We start from the raw sequence: 22,334 nt of genomic DNA, 5'->3' as shown, positions 1-22,334 counted from the left end.
TTCCTGAAGGCAGTGTGGAATCACTGAGAATGGATAATCATGAGAATGATATGATAAAAGCAGTGGTTTAGCAAAACTAAGCTATTAGCAATGAATGGAGGTGTTCCAAATATCAAGTGATTGGAGCCAGATAATTAAAAAATGTCTTTATTGGTTAGCCTCTAGACCAGTGATGGCGAACCTTTTGAGCTTGGCGTGTCAGCATTTTGAAAAACCCTAACTTAACTCTGGTGCAGTGTCACATATAGAAATTTTTTGATATTTGCAACCATAGTAAAAAAAAGATTTATATTTTTGATATTTATTTTGTATATTTAAATGCCATTTAACAAAGAAAAATCAACCAAAAAAATGAGTTCGCGTGTCACCTCTGACACGTGTGTCATAGGTTCGCCATCATGGCTCTAGACTAACCATAAGAACATTTTTAAAGACCTAACATGTACTAGTCACCATGCTAGCACTGTATATAAGATAATTCTGTCAATTCTCACAGTGACCATGGAAAGCCAGTATAAGTATCATGTCTTACAGAAGAGAGAATCAAGGCCAGAAAGGTAACATGCCTGTCCGTCCCCTCAACCCCCCAGCTTGTAAATGGCAGGGAGTGAAAGCAAACCAACACTTATGCTCATCTCCTTGGCCCTTGTTATGTTGAGGTGCATTCTCTCTACAACAACTTTGATGAGAATTTTTTATCATAAATGGATTTGCATTGTGTCAAGCGCTTTTTTTTGCATTTATGGAGATGATCATATAATTTTTATTTTTCATTTTATTAATGTGGTAGGGCACATTGGTTGATTTAGGGATGTTGAACCATCCTTGCATCCTGGAACAAATCCCTGTTTGCTGGTATTTTATTGAGGATTTTTCTATCTGTGTTCATCAGTGATATTGGCCCATTCTTTTCTTGTAGTATCCTTATCTGGTTGGTATCAGGGTAATGGTGGCCTAGTAAAATGAGTTTGGAGAAATATAATCTTTATACCCTGAAACTTTAAACTTATGTTTAATACTATATTATCATTGTGTTTTCTTATAAATACATTTTTAAAGTTGTTCTAATATTTTATATACTGTTTTAATTTATATTTTATTCCCATACCTGTTATTTTTAGAATTCACTTTTAGAATAAATATCTTTCTCTATTTTAAGCTATATAAGTATACCTCTTTTATGTCTTCCAGCCTCTGCCCCCAATAATGTGGTACTAACTGAAAGCTTTCTAGGCCAAGAATTAGAAGGTGATGACACTACATACATTAGCCAGATGATTCTGACATGCTACTTATCCCTGATGAATAATGTGTTCACACCTAGGCAACTGATTTGTTGGACTATAATACACTGTGTTTATAGTCTTTGGAGACCCCTTTAGGCTTTAATACACTGTAATTCTGATTCCAATTCTGATATAATTGTTTCATTTCCAAAGTTAAATAAATGTTCTTTTTTTTTCATTTTAAATCAACCTTGAACAATTTCAACTTTGATTCAGGTATATAGTCTTTATGATCATTAATTTTCTATATAAAATACTTTTAATTTGGTTTTCCCCACACTTTCTCTTTATTTATTCTTTGAAATATAGACACTTAAAAATTTAAATACAAGTGATAACCCTGGTGCATATGGTTTAATACTAGTTTAGACTGTCGATAGCAGTCTGACTCTTAATGCCAAGATTTAATCCTTTTTCATAGGAAAATAAACATGAAATAAAAATTTAAAGACTAAATTTACTTTTAAAGGTTTATTTACATAAGTTTTGTAATTTTATGTTTAGGTCACACTAATATAACCTCCAAAATGCACAATTTATCTCAGTTGACAATATTCCGCTCAGAGGTCACTGTGACCCACAAATCAGTCCACTTAAATGGTTTCCTTCCACCTCATAGAATAAAGTGTCCTTTACTTTTGTCAGCAGTCACAAATATTGGAAGACAGAATTCAGATAAATTACTTCAGCATTAATTTTTGTCCAGAAACTTATTTGACCAACTTTCAAATTTGTTCCAAGTGAAAAAAACTTTAATGTTTTCCCCCCAGTATGCTCTTTGGTATAATAAGTAATATGCAGATATTTTAATGACATTATTTTGCCTATAATATTTTTTCATCTTTATTGAATTTTAAAAAATAGCTTTAATGAGAAATAATTTAAATATAATAAAATTTGCCCATTTTAAGTATATAATTCAGTGATTTTAGTATATTTATAATTATATAATCATCACCACAATGTAATTTTAGAGCATTTCTGTCACCTAAGAACAGAACTCACTGTCATTAACAGTGACTCTGTTATTTATCTGCCCCCTGCCACCCAATCATTAATCTACTTTCTGTCTCTATAGATTTACAGTCTGGACATTTCATATAATAAGAACCATGTAATATGTGTTCTTCCGTGCCTGGCTTCTTTGACTTAGTATAAAGTTTCTGAGATTCATCCATGTTTTGCATGTATGAGTACTATATTCCTTAGTTAATAGCTTCTTTATTTAAATGAAAAACATCAGAATGAGTAATGTTCAGTAGGAAAAAATACTGATCTAGGAGTCAAAGACTTCTGCTTTCTAGCCCTGTTTATACCTTTTACAACCCATTTGGACAAGTTATTAATTTCTTTGACTCAGTTACATCATTGGTAATGGAAATATGGTAGCTTTCCCTACCTACCTTAGAGCAATAGGAGAATTAACAAGACAAAATATAGGAACCACTAAATAAGTATACAAATATCATACTGCATATTCCTGGTGTAATAGCAAACTAAATTATTATAATTAGGATCAAAGTTTTAGAATTTCCTTAAATGCTCCTGTAATAACAAAGGAAAACCATACATTTTATTATTTTTTAAAATTTTATTGATTTCAGAAAGGAAGGGAGATAGAGAGAGAGAGAGAGAGAGAGAGACAGACAGACAGACAGACAGACATCAATGATGAGAGAGAATCATTGATTGGCTGCCTTCTGCACTTTCCCGACTGGGGATCCAGCCTGCAACCTGGGCATGTGATCTGACCTAGAATGTAATTGTGACCTCCTGGTTCATACTACACTTAACCATAGAGCCATGCCAGCCAGGCAAAAACCATACATTTTAATTCCTGTTTACCCAAAGGTTCAATTGTTTCCCCTAATGTATCTTTCAGTCAGCCTTGGTTAGCTGTAACAGTCAGTAGCCTGTCTGCTCTTAGAACAGGTTGTTGGAAAGGAGTGGCTATGATTAATTGGCATCACCTATGGAGTGGTGGATAAAGGCATCTATGAACAGAATTCCACTGTGACCTTTCCTGGCAGGCGTGAAGTTTCAGAGGGAGCTCACTGTGGTGAATTGGCCGGTTTTTATGATTCCTCTCAACCCTTGGGCTCCAGTAGGAATAGTGTAACTTGGGCTTCCAGTAAAAGGGGAGAAGTGCTGATGTTACAAACAGAAAACCAAGGCGGTTTGTACTGATCCTTAGTTACACGAAATCAGCAGCCCTTGAAAGAGACCAGCTTGATATTGGGACACTGTGGGCTGCTTCTGTACCCCAAAGCAAGGGGACACAAAAAAATGCACGGTTCTCCTAAGGTTAGTAGACAAGTGGCAAGACAGATAGTCCTTACTGGAACCCAGAGAATTCATTATAGGACCAGGCCACCATTGGAATATGGGATCTAATCAGGGGTCTCTGGTAGGAAGCCGCTTGGTCTTTGGTCAGTGGAATCTTAAAAGATTATCTTCTTTTCCTTTTTTATTTGCTCCCAACTTTAAGTTTTCATATGAAGTTACTTCTATTGTTGTATTATCTTCACTTTACAAATGTTTGAATCTTAGAGGAATTTTCTACAGTGATCTTGAGTGCACACAACTCGGGATGGATGTCTCACCTGTGAGCCTCCTCTCCCTCCTGTGGGGCGGCTGTAATTCGGGTGTATTCTCTACTCATTTCTCACCCATGCCATTGCCACCTCTCCTCCCCTTGTTTTTCCCCTCCAGCATGGTTTTCCTCTCAAGGCTAGATCGAAGCCTTGCCGCTCTCTCTGCCGTTTCTTTGACTGCACCATCCCCTTCAGGATCTTGGGGTAAGTGTTAGACTTCACCTTTTCTTTTCTTTTTCTTGAAAAGCCCTATGGACTTATTTGCTCTTTCATTCTTGCTCCCATTCTGTACATGTGGCGTGATATAACCTCACTCCCCTTCCCCACCCCCTTAACATAAGTTTTCTTCTGCCCATTTAGTCACCAATCACCTATTTTGTTCATTCAGCAATATTATTAGGCACCTATCATATGATGAAGTATAAGCTTGAGCAGGAACAAGCCATCAATAGGTTATGAAGTGGGATATAAGATGGGTATAGGTATGTTAACATGGTTCAGTGTTAAGCTACTTTATATGATTCATTTGTTTTCTATTACAAAAAGAAAAAGCCATGCTTACTATTGGTTAGGAAATTCCAACATTCACATAGTTATAGACATTTGCTGTGTATCCTCCAAGACTTTCAGTTTTGAATATATCTATATCTATATCTATCTATATATCTATATCTATCTATATATCTATATCTATATCTATATCTATATATCTATATAGATATCTGTATATATGTTTAAATCCTCATTCAAGGATACGTTTTCCATTGATTTTTAGAGAGAGGAAGGGAGGGAGGGGAGGAAGGAGGGAGGGAGGGTTCAAGGTTGGAGGGAAGGAGGGAGAAAGAGAAAGAGAAAGAAATATTGATCCGTTGCCTCTCTTATGCGCCTCAACTGGGGCTCAAACCCGCGCCTTGACAGGAATCTAAGCTGCAGCCTAGGTATGTGCCCTGACTGGGAATGGAAACTGCAGCCTTTCAGTCTATGGGACGACACTCTAACCAGCTGAGCCACACCAGGCTCAAGGCTGGAATATATATATTTTTATAAAAATGGATTAATAGAGTTTTAGAATCTCTATCCCCCCCCATTTCCTCTATTATGAAAACTTTCTATGTCAAAAACATTCCTAGTGTTCTGATTTTGTATTAATCATAATTTATTTAATTGTACCCAATTTTGGGACAGTTGTTTTCACTTTTCTGTTAAAATTATGCTGTAATAAACATAAATCTTTTCCCATTTCCATGTTGCTTTCAGAGCTCTTTAGTCTTAAAATTATAAAATGTTTTTGTTTTTTACTCAACACTTTTAAACTATGGAGTTGTGTGGTAGAGTTTTTTGTTTTTAATGCAATTAGCACAAAGGATCTTTGTAGCATGAAAGCACTCTTTTGAAGAAATTCTTGCCCTTTGCTTATTTTACTGCCACCCAGCACAAGGAGAAAGGTACAGAGAGAAGAATAGTACTCTGTGTGGCTGAAGATGCACTCCATCCCCTTTGCAGTTTTGCATAAAATTAGTCCTCAGACAGGGATCTCTGTAAGCATTCTGATGATAAAACACACCAGCTCATTAAAGAACATTGATGTTTATATGGCTACTAGAGGCCCGGTGCATGACATTCGTGCACTGGGGGGGGGGTGGGTAGGGGTCCCTCAGCCCGGCCTGCGCCCTCTTGCAGTCTGGGAGCCCTTGGGGGATGTCTGACTGATGGCTTAGGCCCACTAAGCTGGCAGTCGGACATCCTTAGCGCTGCCGTGGAGGTGGGAGAGGCTCCCACCACTGCCGCTGCAGTTGCTAGCCGTGAGCCCTGCTCTGGCTGAGCTGTGCTCCCCCTGTGGGAGTGCACCAACCACCAGGGGGCAGCTCCTGCATTGAGCATCTGCCTCCTGGTGGTCAGTGCACGTCATAGCAACCAGTCGTTCCACTGTTTGGTCAATTTGCATATTACCCTTTTATTATATAGGATGTGACTATTTGAAAATGTCAATACTTTTAGATCTAAACTTCTCTATCTTCCATTTATTTACTTTATTATTAACCCTAAGTCTTTTTCTTTCTTTTTTTAAAAAATATATTTTATTGATTTTTTACAGAGAGGAAGGGAGAGAGATAGAGAGTCAGAAACATCGATGAGAGAGAAACATCGATCAACTGCCTCCTGCACATCTCCCACCGGGGATGTGCCCGCAACCAAGGCACACGCCCCTGACCGGAATCGAACCTGGGACCTTTCAGTCTGCAGGCCGATGTTCTGTCCACTGAGCCAAACCGGTTTCGGCTCTTTTTCTTTTGTATCACGTAAATATTTTCAGCTAATATTCAGTTCATTATAAATCACTGTCTCTTCCTACTTAATTAACTCCAGGTTCTCCATATCCATTACTAGTATTTTTTTGTCTTGAATAATAGAGTTTTATCATCTCTATCGCCATTTTCTCTATCATGAAATCTATTATGAAATATATATTTTTTGTGAATTTATTTGTACAAATTTGTCAGAAAACAAAGTACTGTTCTAAAGTATTCAGAAATTTCTAAATCCATGAGGATTGTTTCTATGAGATAGAAAAAGTAATATCTTAATTTTGTCACTTGAGAAGAGTGGTTAAATGATGTAACAAGGGTAAAAAAATGGAATTTTAGATTCCTATCTTATTCATCCATAATTTGCAATATTTTATAAGCCCCTATAAATTACAGTTATCTTCATGTTATAGTGGGTTGGTTTAATGTTCAGAATAAAAAAATACAGTGGAGGTTTAGAAGCCTTCTTTTTGCACGTGAAGTAAATTCTTGATCTTTAATATTAGAGTATAATTTATTTCCAAATTTTAAGTATCTGATTATCTCCTTAGCTTGATTTAATTCATTTCCCCACTCTCTTCTCTTCACACAAACCAAGCTAATAATTTTCTGGTTTTCATATAACTACATCTGGACTAAATTGCAACTTTGTAGCAGCACATATATTCACACCTGTTCTAGCATCTGATTTATAAAAATCACCAAATGATATTTCAGTCTCTTCTGGCATTATGCAGAAAATGTTAATGTACTTCAAGTATACTTGTTTCAAAATAGATGTGAATTAAACCTCTGAAATATAAACTCTAAAATGAATGAATTTTCCAAATGGTTATATCACCATCTGAGCTTTGTAAAATGTTGGCTGAAGTTTCAGTGTGTTAATTTGCAATTGATATAGTTGAATACTCATTAAAGAACTTTCTTCTATTATTGGTATATATTCTTACATCTGCAAAGGTTTCCTCTGCTCATTTAAAAATATAACTTTTGTAAAGGGCTAACCTCTTCAATTTGTGGTACAATAATACATATACCAGTATATATAAATGTAATCTAAATGCAGCATATTTCTGATCAATTATATCTGATCAGAAATCTCACCATTTCAGCCACATAATTAACTAACTAACCAACTGACTAAATAAAATCATTTAACATAGTGGAAAATAAAACAGGTTTAAGTTTAAAATAGGTATTGGATTGTTATCTAAGACATAATTTATCATTATTGAAGGCAAAGTGAGGCATTTGATTATAATTTCCCTAAGGAAAAGGAATCTATCTTATTGATATTTATACACTGAATCTAATTAGTATGGACCCTACCTATAACAGAATAGGTATGTACTCCATAAGTGTCTTACTGGAATAAAATAACATGTTTATAATATAGTTGAAGTGTAATGCCAAAATGCATATTATATTATCAAGGAAAACTGCACAACTCTTTATGTTCCATGCAATTTAATCTTAGGTTAAATGTTTAGTTTAACCACAATTTTAAATATTTATTTGCTTGGATTTTTCATTTAATATCTACAAAATTGCATTCATTCTTTCAAGAATTATTTTTTAGCACCTTCCATGTCTCAAACTCTATGAATATAACAAAGTTCCTGCTCTAAGGGAATTTACATTCTAGTTAGTTTACACTGTGAAAACTAAATGAGTATAATGCACTTAGAATATAGTATCTGGCACATAGTAAGTACCCAACACTTATTAGCTATAATGATGATGATGATGATGATGATGATGGGAGACACCTGTATATAAATGCTATTCAAAGCCATGCGACGATGATATCAGCTAAGGAGAAAATGCAAGTAGGAAAGGTGCTTAGGGCTGAACTATTGATGCTTCCCAACATTTAGAATGCGAATCATCCATTTAGACTGAAAAACAATAGCCAAGGAGGGAACAAGAGCATGTAGTGTAATGTATCAAAGAGGAAGTATACTGTGTGCCAAATTAAATGTTGGAATTGCCAATAGAGAAAGAAGGTCATACGTAACCTTAAGAAGACTGATTTCTGTGGAGGAGTGAAGAATAAAGCTCCATTGGAGTGGATAGAAAAGAGACTGGGGAAAAAGCAAATGTAAAAAAGGGAAACATGAATCACTAAGAAATATAAAATGAGACGATCAGCTTCAATAGTAAGCAGAAAAACTGCAAATTAAGCCAACAATGAGATACTACTTTGTACCCTATCGGTTGGTAAAAAGAAAAAAAATAGCTCTTTCTAGTAAGTGTTAGGGAAACAGGCACCTCCATTCATTGAGGTGGGGGGATAGTGGTGTCTCTGTCCTGGAATCAGTTAGTGTTATTTAATTATGTGTATGCCTGTGACCTCATGAGTTCGCTCTGAGGTCATACTGCAGAAAAACTCCCCTGTAAGCACACAAGAAGATGAGTAAAAGGCTTTACAGCAGGATCATTTGTGGTGACACAAAGTTGCAAGCAACCTAGGTTCGTGACTATAGATGTAGATCCGTAAAATGTGGTATATGCACATGATTAAATGTATATGCACATGATTAAATGTCAGAAAGGAATGAATCATATCTAATGTATGGCTATATGGATGAGTCTCAAAAACCATAACACGCAGGGAAAAAAGTAAGAATTAAAGTGAGATTTATTTACTTGTGCCGTTTTCTTTAACACCTGTAAAAAGTACTATTTATTCACACATAAGAAGCATCTTAGAAGGCATACATTAAATCCACCCACACAAAGGTGGGTGCCCTCTAGAATAGATTCCCAAATGCAAATGAACATGTCCCCGTATTTTAAAGCAAAATTAACCCTCTTTCTACCATATCCCTCTCCAGCTACAATTGATTCTCGCTGCACCCTATTCACAGAATCAAATGGGCTGCCTTTCATTGCTGTTTCAAGCTCACTCCTCACCCTCCGCCCAGGTTCTGCCCCTTGTTTTCTTTTGTGTCTTGGACACACAGAACTGAGTTTATTAGACTCAGTGCAGAACATGCTGTCATCCTTGACCAGCGCAAGTAAGACCCCACTTTCAATCATTTATCTGTAAAATACGTCAAATACAGAGAATACTATAACAAATGTGTGATATCATCTATATTTAACTAGTTTTAACATTTTGCCATAACTGCTCTGTAGATTGTTAAAGAAAAATGCACAGTTAAAAACCTTCATTTTTCCTCTTTCCCATACAAAGATGACCATTGGTGACGCTGGCCCCAACAAGTTCCTCAAGGTGACAAGTGATGAAATTCAGAGTAGAAGTCAGGGTAGGTGGTTACTGCCACCACCAGTTATAAGAGCTCACAGTGACTAGTTCTCATTATGTGCCTGCTAATGCTCACCTCTTTACATATATTAGGTCACTCAATTCTCAGAATAATCTTTTGCCATAATAACAATTGCCACTTTTTGGCCCCTTCAGTGTGGCTCTTCCTAAGCCTTCGGAGTACCCTAATTAAGTTAATAACAATGTACCTACCTATATAGTTTAAGTTTAAAAAATTTGGCTCTCAAAAGAAATTTCAATCGTTGTACTGTTGATATTTGGCTCTGTTGACTAATGAGTTTGCCGACCACTGGTAGGAAACTCAAGTGCCTAAATTCTCATCGCCAGTAGGAAGCAGAGCCAGAATTTGAAATAAGGCATTTTGGCTTTAAAGTTTATGCACAACAGCTTGATGTTATCTGATCTTAGGAGTGTATTAAAAGAAGAGTGGGCTTTTGTTTTTCCTTTTCTTCAGTTATTCCCTCTGAAGAATAATATAATATTTATATTATTATGGTGCTTTCAATTACTCATTGAAAAAAATTCCCCTGGATCTCTGGGTGCCAGTCCTCTGCCTGCTTGCTCTTCCATTCTGCTACGTGAACCTGAAATCCATTTCCTCCAGATAGCACTTTGAACCAGGTTTTTAATTTTTAATATCCAGAAAGTTTTAAGCTCAAAATATCTTCCCACTGTAAAGGTTTTCTTTATTGTGTTTTTTTTAAATTACACTAACTTAATATACCCTCCAAATGACTGTAAAGTTTTATATTCTTCTGTAAAAGAACTAAGAATACCTTTTGTATTTTTGTAGGTTCTAGAAACCTTTCAGAATAACAGGATTCTCTTAAATGACTAATTACCCCAAATCTGATGCCTGCGTAATGCTATCCAGCAAGCAGCTGGCTTTGTATGAAGAGAGGCTAAGAGCTCTTTTTGTCTTGTTCATTGAAAATCATTTGCTTTTTATTTAATATCTGCAAAGAGCGCCGTCCCATCTTAGTAGAGTTTGATGTTGTGAATTTTGGATTGTTTCCATGGGTTCCGCCTTACATCTGCATGGTGGTTAAAGCCAATGCTTCTTTTCTTCTTGTAGGCATTCAGGGCCTTTTGCCTCATAATCCAATGTCATGGTGAATGACAGAAAATTGAAGTTGAATTTATTTAACCACAGAGGAGGACTGCACAGAACAATACACTTATTTAAGAACTCCTTGCCTCGGGAACTGAAGGCGCTGTCTAGTGCAGGTGGCTTAATCTCTCTGCTGCTTATCCTAACTGTGTTCCTTTATTTATTAAGGACAGGAACTGGGCACTCCGCTTGCAAAAACAAAAGGACCCTACTAGTCTACCAGAACCAATTATAAACCAATAGGATGCTTACCGCCTCTTTCAGAACAGTAAACATATGGCCTGTGGCATTTTTAAAACAATCCTTAGCCCTCCTTTACTAGAGAAAATGTAACCAAAAGTAAAAGAAAGAAAAAAAGCAGCTATGAAAAGATATTCATCCACATCATGAACAATTTTTTCAATTATCTGTGATATCTTCTCTGCTTATATGGCTTATTTGTTGACATTACTTATATTTCCTGTTTCTATTTACTTCACATGGCAGTCTCTTCAGAGGTTTCTGTGTTTTGAAGTAAAACGTTTATTTGCTTTCCTTATTTTTACTCAGAGATGCTATAAAAACATAGTGAATAATCTGCAGGAAGCGGCTTCTCCAATCATTGGGTATTGTGAATTAAAGACTAAGCGGTCTATGTTTATCTTGAAATAGGGAGAAAGGGAAATTTAGGTGGGCATATTGAGAGATTAATAGTGGAGAGTATAATAGGTTTGTTTTTTTCCCTGGAGTTGGATATGATTGTGTAGTTTATTTCCCTTTAAACCCAGTAAATTCTGGAACTGTGATGACCAAGTATATTCAAATGTGAGCCTAAGGATACTTCCAATGTTATAGAAATGGTTTTGAATTAGCTGCCAGTTTTACTGTCTGTTCTAATTATCAGGTAATTGAGAATTCATTGTGTAAGATTCACATATCAAGTATCAATTCTTTGGGATTTTTAAAGTAATCAATTCTCCCCCTTAACAATAGCATTTAGAAGTAATAACAAAATTTGTCACATGGCCTCAGACCCATGCTTCATCTAGTTTAAGATTATATCCTGCCAAACCACCAACGGACATTTAACAGGAAGTTTTAAATGTTAGTCTCATAAAGTTGGTCATAATGACACCACTTTGTCTTAATATCTTCCTTAATTATAATACATTAATTTTTAAACTTTCAAAAATTAAAATATAAATCACCTGTTGGAGTTAGAAATTTCACTGATTTACTACATATTTTATATAAAACAATTCTTTTCATTTGCCTTAAAATATATCTCTTTAGAGATTCTGGGATATGCTAAGCAAGTCTAAACCTACTCTGCCCACACTTTCATGGAGAAATATTATATTCCCTTCTAGCTTTTGTATTTTGAGTCAGTGTAAGAGAGTTGGAAAAATAAGGGCTGTGGAATGAGGCCAAGCTGAGTCTGAATCACAAGATCACTTCTAACCAGCTGTCTGACCTCTGATAAGCTAGTTAATTACTCTGATCCTCAGAGTCTTCACTGGTAAAAATAAAACGTGTAGCTGTCTGTCACGGTAGTTGCGACTGTGAATGAAATGATACAGGAGAAAGCACTCTACACTGTGCTGGGACATGGAACACCACCAACAGTCACCAACTTCCTCTCTGCGTATTCTTCAGAGGGTGGGTCCAACTCTCTGAGCTGTGCCCATGTGACTAGAACCCCTCTGCAAGCACACATGAGCTTAATAACAAGGAAACACATCACACAACATTTCTGAGATTGCTATGTTTCCAAATTGGGGTTACACTGAAAAATAAACTCTCCATTTATTTTATCTTTTCTCTCATATAATGTTATTACTTGATAAATGGAAAGTTGTACCCCACAAATATTATCTACCTAGTAAGTCCTGTTGAATCTTATTTTTTCTCAAATTTATTGCCTCAGTAGAGTTTAAAATCTTTACTGAGTTTCTCTGTAGGCTAATGCAGTTACTCATTGTAAGATACCAGGCAAGAGAATCAGAGAGAATCTCATGTTTTCCTCGTCAGAAAATGGGGCTATTAGCAACTTCAAGGCAGTTTCAGGGATAAAATTAAATACTGTCTGTGAAAGTACTGGGTACACCAAATTTATGCCAATATCTGATAAATTCTAATTAAAACATTTGTTTAGAGTGAATTTATTTTCTGATTTAAGAAAATGGCTCTCCTTTCTAAAACAAAGTTAAGGCAGATTGAATATATATACAAATATATATATATATTTGTATGCATGCATAAAGACTTTAAAGTTTATTATTAAAAATATGTTATTAAAACACCCAAGAAGATATAACATAGGGATTTTATCATTCCAGTGTGTTAAATATTTTTTTCGTAGAAACCAGTTACTCCATATTGTTTTTCACCTTATCCCCAAAAAGAATGCCAACAAGCCCTGGCTGGTTTGGTTTAGTGGTTAGAGCGTCAGCCCGCAGACTGAAGGGTTGAGGGTTCGATTCCTGGTCAAGGGCATGTACCTCTATTGTGGGTTCAATTCCAGGCCCTAGTTGGGGTGCTGTGGGAGGTAACCAATTAATGTGTCTCTCTCTCATGTTGATGTTTCTCTCTTTCTCTATCCCCCCACCCTCCTCCCTCCCTCCCTTCCACACTGTCTGAAAATCAATGGAAAAATATCCTCGGGTGAGGATTAAAAAAAAAAAGTGCTGACAAGGCCTGTCGCTGAGGTTGGGATTCAGATCACAGTTCCCTTACACAGCCTAATGGCAGGAGTCAGAGAATTCAAGCATTTGTTCCTGTGTTTTAGTTTCAGTTCTGCATCCACAGACATGTTAGACACGGCTGTTTGAATAATCTTCCTTAAACTCTGTTTTAATTCTGCAGTTCAAGACTGTGGAAGCCAATTTCTTGCTTGCATTTCCTTGGCTTTGAAAGTCATTAAAATGCCTATTAGATGCTACCCAGAGTTAAATTCTTTACCTGGAGCCTCACACGTGGTTTGTCTAGTTCAGTTCTACCAGGAGGCCTCAGCAATACTCTTCAGTTCCAGGCCACAGGAGGAGCTTAGGCAGTCTCACAAGTGAGCCACGTGGTCAGGAATTCATATGTGTGTTGGCTACATAAATTTCCTTGGGAAACATGAGTAACATTCAGCCTATTAGCTGTTTGAAAATAAGTATGATGTTGTGGCAAACAGAGGCCAACCAATTGGGTCTGTCAAAACCCATTAACTCCATGGGGTTTTAGAGTAGGGACAAGCTGCATGTGGTCATCCAGGCAAAGTGGAATCAACAGTTAACTGCCCGATTCTTTGGGAGCTGCTGAGTGGCAACTCCAGAGGAGTGTGGTTTACCCTATGAAGCTATCTGGACACTTAAAATGTCCTAATCAGATGAATATATTGTGTCATTTCAGATTTGCAAAGTCAAGTAGAGGGACTCGGGCTAAAACTTCAGAAGGCAGTGACCGAGCTGGACAGCTATAAAGAAAAGTTCATGTAAGATGGTGAACTTTAAACCACCTGTACGAATTTAGAAAGCCCCCCAGGGGTCCCCTGTGACTCCTCTGCAGGGATTCGGCTGTGTGGGTATGGTCACCTGCTGCTCTTCTCAGCTATTTTTCTGGCCTAGATTGTATATCAAAGGACTTGTAAATATTTTTAAGCACATGAAATGTTTCTTTCCCTCAGTAAGAAATTTACCTATCCATCCATGTATTAAAGCTTTCCCTGGTCGTTCAAATTAGTAACTTCATGTGAAAGAGTCTCTGAGGTTTTTCTCTTATTGTTGTCTCTATATTTCCTGCCCAGAAGAAACAATATTGAAGTTATTTCTTAAAATTACAAATTTTAGCCCTAGCTGGTTTGGCTCAGTGGATAGAGCGTCAGCCTGTGGACTGAAGGGTCCCAGGTTCAATTCCGGTCAAGGGCACATGCCCGGGTTGTGAGCTAGTTCCCCAGTGGGGGTGTGTGCAGGAGGCAGCCAATCAATGATTCTCTCTCATCATTGATGTTTCTCTCTCTCTCTCCCTCTCCCTTCCTCTCTGAAATCAATAAAAATATGTTTAAAACAAACAAAACAAAAAAATTGCCAATTTTAGGTTCCAAAAGATAGTTGAAAATTTTTGAAATGTTGGAGTACTTACATTTATATAAGTAATAAAATAATTGGCAAACAAATGATAAAAAAGTGCCCTTGTAAAATATTCAGAGCACTATTTTGTTTAAAAATGAAGAAATATATGCACCCCTATGATCATGGCAGCGTTATTTACAATAGCCAAGATTTGGAAGCAACGCAAGTGCCCATCAATAGACAAGTGGATAAAAAAGGTGCGGTACATTTACATAGTGGAATACTACTCAGACATAAAGAAGAAGGACATCTTACCTTTTGCAACAGCATAGATAGACCTGGAGAGCATTATGCTAAGTGAAATAAGCCAGTCAGAGAAAAAGAATATCATATGATTTCACTTATATGTGGAATCTAATGAACAAAAGAAACGAACAAAATAGAAACAGACTAGTAGATACAGAGAACAGACTGGCAGCTGTCAGAGGGAAGGTTGGTTGGACAGCTAGGTGAAAAAGGTGAAGGGATAAAGAGAAGGGGAAAACAAAAAACACTCATAGACACAAACAACAGTATGGTGATTACCAAAGGGAAAGGGGGGTGGAGGGAAGTAGAAGAAAGTAAAAAGGGGATAAATGGTGATGGAAGGAGACTTGACTTGGGGTGGTGAGCACACAATACAGTATACAGATGATGTATTATAGAATTGTATACCTGAAACCTGTATAATTTTGCCCGGCCAGCATGGCTCAGTGGTTGAGCATCACGTTATGAACCAGGAGGCTACGGTTCAATTCCTGGTTGGGGCACATATCCAGGTTGCGGGCTCAACCCCTAGTGTGGGACATGTAGGAGGCAGCCGAGGTTGCGGGCTTTCATCACTGATGTTTCTATCTCTTCCTCTCCCTTCCTCTCTGAAATCAATAAAAATATTTGGGGGGGGGAAACCTGTATAATTTTATTAATAAATGTCACCCCAATAAATTCAATAGATAAAAAAAGATTTAAAAAATGAATTTCAGAAATTTCAAAAATTACTTTACAGTATAAATATAGCACATCTATAATTATAACACTAAAATAGAATTCATATCATCTTTTAGAGTAAGTAAATATTTTTAGTTTGTGGTATATAATCTGATAGCTCTGGTTTTCAGTTCTGATGTTTTAGAGATGAACCTCATCAGAAAAATAAATATTTAGATTGCTTAGCAACCAAATGTTTTGCATTGACCATGGACTACTCCTAAGAACAATATGTTGAAACACTCAATAAAATGAGTATAGAAGGAAAGTACCTCAACATAATAAAGGCAATTTTTGACAAACCCACAGCTAATATACTCAGTGGTGAAAAACAAAGTTTTTCCTCTAAGAACAGGAACAAGACAAGGATGTCCACTCTTACCATTCTTATTCAACATAGAACTAAAATTCCTAACTATCAAATAAGAGAAGTAAATAAAAGGTATCTAAGTTGGGAATGGAGAAGTAAAAGTGTCACTTTTTGCATATGACATGTTTCTTTATATAGAAAACCCTAAAGACTCAAAAAAAACTATTAGAAACAATAAAAAATATATAGTTAAGTTGCAGGACATAAATATCAATGCACAACAATTCATTGTATTCTATATACTAAGGATGAAATTTCAGAAAAAGAAATGAAAAAATCAATTCCTTTTGCAATTGTAACAAAACAAGAATGAAATACCTAGGAATAAAGTTAACAAAGGATGTGTAGGACCTTCTGGAAATTATAAAGCATTATTAAAGAGATTGAAAATGACACAATGAAATAGAAAGACATTCCATGTTCGTGGATTGGAAGAATCAGCCTAGTTAAAATGTCCATATCTTCCAAAGCAATAACAGATTTAATGCAATCCCCATTAATAAAATTCTTAACAACATAAGGAGAAACAAATTCCAAAAATGTGCTATAAAAATGAATGTATATTTGGATTATTTATAGCAAAATAATTTATTTTTGTAAAATAAGAAAAAACAAATATTCATGCTTTATAACATTGTGATTAATAGCACAGTAAATACAATAGTTCGCTTTCTGTGTATGGTAGCTAAGATTGAAAAAATGAGTGGACAGGGGGGTCCTTGGCTCACTAGATCCAGGAAGTAATTTTCTAGGTGAGAAGAAACACAAAAAAGAGACATAAGGTAGTGATTGCCAGAAAGAAAAATCATTGTTCCCCACTCTCTAGTAACATCAGGGAGGGCTTTGGCCATATGGATGCCTCCTATGGAGAGAAGGTTTCTTGGAGCTCATGAAGGGAAGAGGGAACAGCTGAAATGGAATTTATGAACAAACCAAACTCAGTAGACAGAGTGGAGTCCTGGGAAATTAGTAGAGAAGATAAACACAAAAATAAACATACCAAGGACAAGGAATAAAGCTAATTGGTTGTGACATGCATTGATTTTTACTGAATAAGTGTGCACTGAATTCTCTATATATTCAAGAAGCCTGCCCACTTAATATGAACACAGACTGTGGTGGTATTTTTTGTTCATTGTGTTTCTAACATAATTTATAATGTGAGTGCTGAGAAATAGTAAGAGTCAGAGGAGATTAGAGTTGGAGGGAGAAATATATAACCTCACCAAAGTCCATCAAATCAATTACCTGGAGAAAATCACTCTACAATTGCACAAATGCTGATGCTGTTGTCTCAGTTTATAAAATGGGTGCTTCCTGCCTGCATAAGAACTTCTTAAAATGAGAGAATAGGAAGAGCATCCATTTTTAGAAAATTTGAGTTATCAAAGATAGAGCCACTTAAATGGTCCCAACTTTTGGAAACCTTTCTCCGTGCTGGCTGTTCCCAACATTTCCATCTCTATGCCACTACCTTCCTTTACCCCTGGGACAAAGTGCAGTAGGGTGGGCATTTAGGATCAGAGCCTGGGACTGCTCAGGGCACTCAGAGCTCAGGAGGTCCCCAGGCACATATAAGTACTATTTTATTTGTAGAGTAAAGGCAGATTTGTGACTTGGCCATTGTTTTATGATAAATTAGTTGGGAGTCCAAAGAATTCACTGAAAAATTTTGACACACAATTTGTAAATGAACTGGAGGATATATATATATCCAAACCTTCTGAACTTCCGGAAATTAGAAGGTACTGTGAAATCAGGTTCATTTAAAATTTCAGTCCTCACCCTTTGTGAGGGATAGGGGTGGGAACGGGTTTCACATATCCAACTTAAGATGGTTCTTTTGTCATTTAAATATTTTTAAATGTTTTTATATGTTTTATGTATTTTTTTTTAAACAGATGAACTTGAGGTTCTCTTTTACATAAGGTTTATAATAAATTATATCCCAATGTTTATAAGAACTTGTTATGTATTGGAAAACAAATTTCATCAGTTAGGATGCTTTAGGCTACAAGGGACAGAGGTAGTGGTTTCAAGTTTATTTGGTCCAGCAGCTCAGCAGTATCTCCAAGATCTTGCTGTTCCTTCTGTCTTCATCCTGCTGCCCTCAGCCTGGCTTCACCCCAAGTCTGGGTCCCTTGTGACCACGAAGTATCTGCAGTTCCAGGTGCCACATCCATATGTAACCAACCCAGAGGCAGGAAGGGCCTGTTTTGCTGGTGTCTCCTTGGAAGTGAGAAAAACTTTTCCTAGATTTTCCTCTTACCTCTCTGGTCATTCCTGAAAACTTTTTGCCTCCCAAATAGGTGGCCTGCTGGCATCCAGTGTCTGTCAGAGTATAGATCTTCTTTTCGCATGATCCTAAATTGAACAGGCTAACTTCACTTCATTCATTATTCATTCATTCAATGCAAGATGCTTACTGAGTGGTGATTATGTGGCATGACCATTGTGTGCAGGCACTAGATATTGGAGTAACAAGATTGACAAGCTCCAGTGGAGCTATTTAGGTAATTTCAGGTAATGTTAAGGACTACAAAATATACAACAGGCATACTGGAATGTGAGTAATGGGGACGGTGGTATACTTTTGATGGAGTGGCATCCCTAAGCAGATGGCCTGTGAGTTAAGATCTGAGTAACAGGAAAGAGCTGGCAATACTAAAATGCTAACATCTGAAAACAGAGAGATCAAAGGCCCTAAATTCTTGGAGTGAGTTTTACAAATTCAAGAAACATGAAGAAGGCCAGTTGTGGTAGACACACTGATTTCCAAAGACACACTAATGTCCTACTCCCTGGAATCTATGAGTATGTTACCTCACATACTCATAGAGGACTTTGCACGTGTGATTAAATTATGGAGTTTGCAATTGGGAGATTATCCTGGATTATTTGGGCTGGCCCAGGGTAATAGGAAAGGTCCTTATAAGAGGAAAGCAAGAGGGTCAAAGTCACAAACGTAGGTGTGAGGATGGAAGCAGAGGCTGGAGTGATGTAATTTGATGGAGCCACAAGCCAAGGAATGCAGGTGGTCTCCAGAAGCCAGAAAGGGGAGGAAACAGATTCTCCCCTGGGAAGCGCCAGAAAGAACATAGCCTAGTGACATCTTGATTTAAGGACTTCTGACCTCTGAACTGTAAGATAATACACTTGGGTGGTTTTAAATCACTAAGGTTGTGGTAATTTGTTACAGCAGCAGTAAGAAATTAATACTCCAGTGCCTAGTGAGGAATTTGGATTTATTCAGAGGGCAGTGAAACACTGTTGGAGAATTTTGGACGAGCGAATGAATTGATCGGATTTGTTTTAAGCAGTCAGTATGGCTGCTACATGGAGAATGGGCTGGAGTGGGAATACAAGAGCAGTCAGGGAGACTAGGTGGGAAGCTGTGCGTTCATACAGATGAATGTGACTGGTGTAGTTAGTGTAAGGCTATAGTGTGGAGACAAAGAGAAATTTATGTTGGAGGTCAGTCTGACAGGATTTACTGATGGAGTAGATGCGGCTGTGGACGAAGGGAACTAGAATGGAAAGGTGAAAATAAAGGATGGTGTTTGGGGTTTTTCAGCATCAGGGCAGACAGCTGAGAGGCAATAGAGCAGGGGTCCTCAAATTACGGCCCGCGGGCCACATGCAAATACAAATATTGTATTTGTTCCCGTTTTGTTTTTTTACTTCAAAATAAGATATGTGCAGTGTGCGTAGGAATTTGTTCATAGTTTTTTTTTAAACTATAGTCCGGCCCTCCAATGGTCTGAGGGACAGTGAACTGGCCCCCTGTTTAAAAAGTTTGAGGACCCCTGCAATAGAGTATAGTGACTAAGAGCCTAGACTCTAGGCCAGACTGCTAAAGTACAAATCCCAGCACTGCCAACTGGGTACGTTACCTATCTCTCTGGTCTCAGTTTTCTCAACTTTAAGAAGGGAAAATGGGCTGCTTTGAGGGTTGTGTTAGACATATAAAGTGTTACCTTTCAGTATCATTATTGTGTTGGTGCCACTTATTGAAGTGAGAAAATCTCTAAGAGATATGGATATGGGAAGTTTGAGATGTCTTTGGATAGCAAAGTAGAAATATCAAGGAGGCAGTTTGAGAATGGCTATTTCATATAAAGGAGTGGAGTGGTATTGACCCTTGCCTTTCAGATTAGGGGAAAATATCCAATTATTTCATCTGATTCCCTTTGCTTTGATTGGCAGGAGCACCAGGGGCCTTTCTGAAGGCTCATTCAAAGCACTTGAAGAGAAAGGATTAACACTATTTGCTGAGAGTAAAAGAAGGAATGTAGTGTTTAAAGAGATGTAGGCATTCTTTCTAGTCCTTCCAATTTCTCCCATCCTAATGAAGGTGAAGATAACAATTGGGTCATGAAGGGTAGACCATAGAAAGAATGGCTTAACTGGAGTGGCAGTGGGAGCGGACCATGGTGAGGGGAATTCTTGGGATGATAGGCTTTCTAAAGAGCAGGCATTAAAAAAAAATGCAGCCAAGATCAATTGTCCACATAGTTAATAAAGTAACCACGAAAAGGAATTGCACTGTCCCTGCCTCTGGATTTGGAAAAGTGTGTACAAGAGTCTGAACCCAGAATGAAAGTCATGCTGGGGCTGATGAGTCTCAAAGCATTTTTTGAAGTAACATTTTTGTTTGATTTCAAATCAAATATGTAAAACTTGGAAAATACAGGGATATATAAAAAAGAACATTGTAGTTATATTATGATATAGCCTTATAATTCATTTTTCTAAATAGTGTAATTTTAAAAATATTTTTACTTAGTGATCTATGATCTTATGATTGTTACTTAGTGATCTATGATCTTTCCCACGTCATTACATGATACATTTATTGATTATTATTAAATGGCTGTATAGTATTTCAATCTACATATGAACCATAACTTATTTACTAATCCTTTGTTTTTTAGAATTTCCAAATTTTTCACTTTTATAAGTAAATTTTTTAGAAATTCATATAGATAAATCTTTCTACTCACAATTACTTCCTTAGGATTTTTGCTAGAACCAAATGTCATGTTTTTATGGTTTTTAATGCATAATGACTTATTGCCCTCCAAAAAGATTATACAAACTTTCAGCAGTATTTGTAAGTACCCATCTCTCCTAACAAACACTGGGTATTATAACTAAAAAAGAAAAATAAAGTTGCTAGTTTAACTGATAAAAAATTGTATCCCTGCATATGTGGCTTTTGGTATTCTTTCCTTTGTGACTTGCCTGAGCAGAGCCTTTGCCCACTTTACTAATGGCATGTTAATCTTTTCCTGATTCCTTCTTTCCTAACATTTTATTTGGAAAGTAGAGGCCTGGTGCATGAAATCTGTGCATGGGTAGGGTCCCTAGGCCTTCCCGCCTCCTCCTTCCCTCAGCACCAAGCTGAAGCTACTGGTTGCCCATCATAGCGAGTGATCAAATTCCCACTCTCCCCATCAAACTCCTGAGGGGACAATTTGCATATTAGTGTTCAGGAATAAAATTTGGGTAATAAAACCCCAAAGAAAATCAAAGTGATAACCATAAAATTAATAAGGATATTTTTTTTAAGGGTGAGGGGACTTTGCTAGGACCAGGAATATGAAGCTTCTAGGGTAGCTGGTAAATTTTTTTATTTTTTTGGCCTGGATAGTAGTTACAAGAATGTTCTCTTAATAATAATTTGTTATATTATGTATTTTTAAATGTAATTTTATATATCTTACAATTTTATCATATCTACACTAATAAAAGAGAAACATGATAATTAGCGTACAACCGCTACCCTTCCCATTGGCTAATCAGCATATCCTTATGCAAATTAACTGTCAGCCAAGATGGCGGCCGGCAGCCAGGCAGCTGGAAGTGAACATGAGGCTTGCTTGCTCCAGTGACTGCAGACTCCAACGTTCCCCACCTGCCTTGCCGGCCTCTGAGCTGCAACTCTAAGAAACTATGTACTATGTTGCAAATAAGAAGCTAAACAAAACCCCAGAAACCAGCTTTCAGGCAGCCGGATCTCAGAGCTGGAGTTATACATTGTTTCGATTATAGAACGCAAACAAACCAGATAGCTTCTTTCAGCAGCGGAAGCCTCAGAGCTAGAGCCAGAGCTAAAGCTGGCCCAGAATAAAAAAAAAAAAAAGAAAAAAAGGAGCGGTTGGGAGCTTCAGTCAACTGCCAAACTGAAAGCAGCCCTCAGCTCCTCACCCAGACTGGCCAGGCACCCCAGTGGGGACCCCCAACCTGAAGGGTGTGTGACCAGCTGCAAACAGCCATCATCACCTCATCCAGGCTGGCCAGGCACCCAGTGGG

The 22,334-nt window shown here is 37.1% G+C and overlaps 1 protein-coding gene across 7 annotated transcripts in view; it reads left to right on the top strand.

Annotated features, from left to right (window-relative positions):
• The window catches only part of LEKR1 (leucine, glutamate and lysine rich 1), a 123,281-nt gene that overhangs the window by 63,216 nt on the left and 37,731 nt on the right, over window positions 1–22,334 (top strand). For all 7 annotated transcript variants that reach the window (XM_006090340.3, XM_023755158.1, XM_023755157.1 and 4 more), the window contains one exon: window positions 13,965–14,046. In XM_006090340.3, coding sequence (XP_006090402.2) covers window positions 13,965–14,046 — 82 coding nt within the window. The remainder of the gene's footprint in view (window positions 1–13,964; window positions 14,047–22,334) is intronic.

The sequence above is a fragment of the Myotis lucifugus genome, unplaced genomic scaffold (assembly GCF_000147115.1).
Source record: "Myotis lucifugus unplaced genomic scaffold, Myoluc2.0 scaffold_70, whole genome shotgun sequence".
In the NCBI taxonomy this organism is placed as follows: domain Eukaryota; kingdom Metazoa; phylum Chordata; class Mammalia; order Chiroptera; family Vespertilionidae; genus Myotis; species Myotis lucifugus.
Note: the sequence above shows the minus strand (reverse complement) of the source record. Positions and strands in the feature narration are given on the sequence as shown.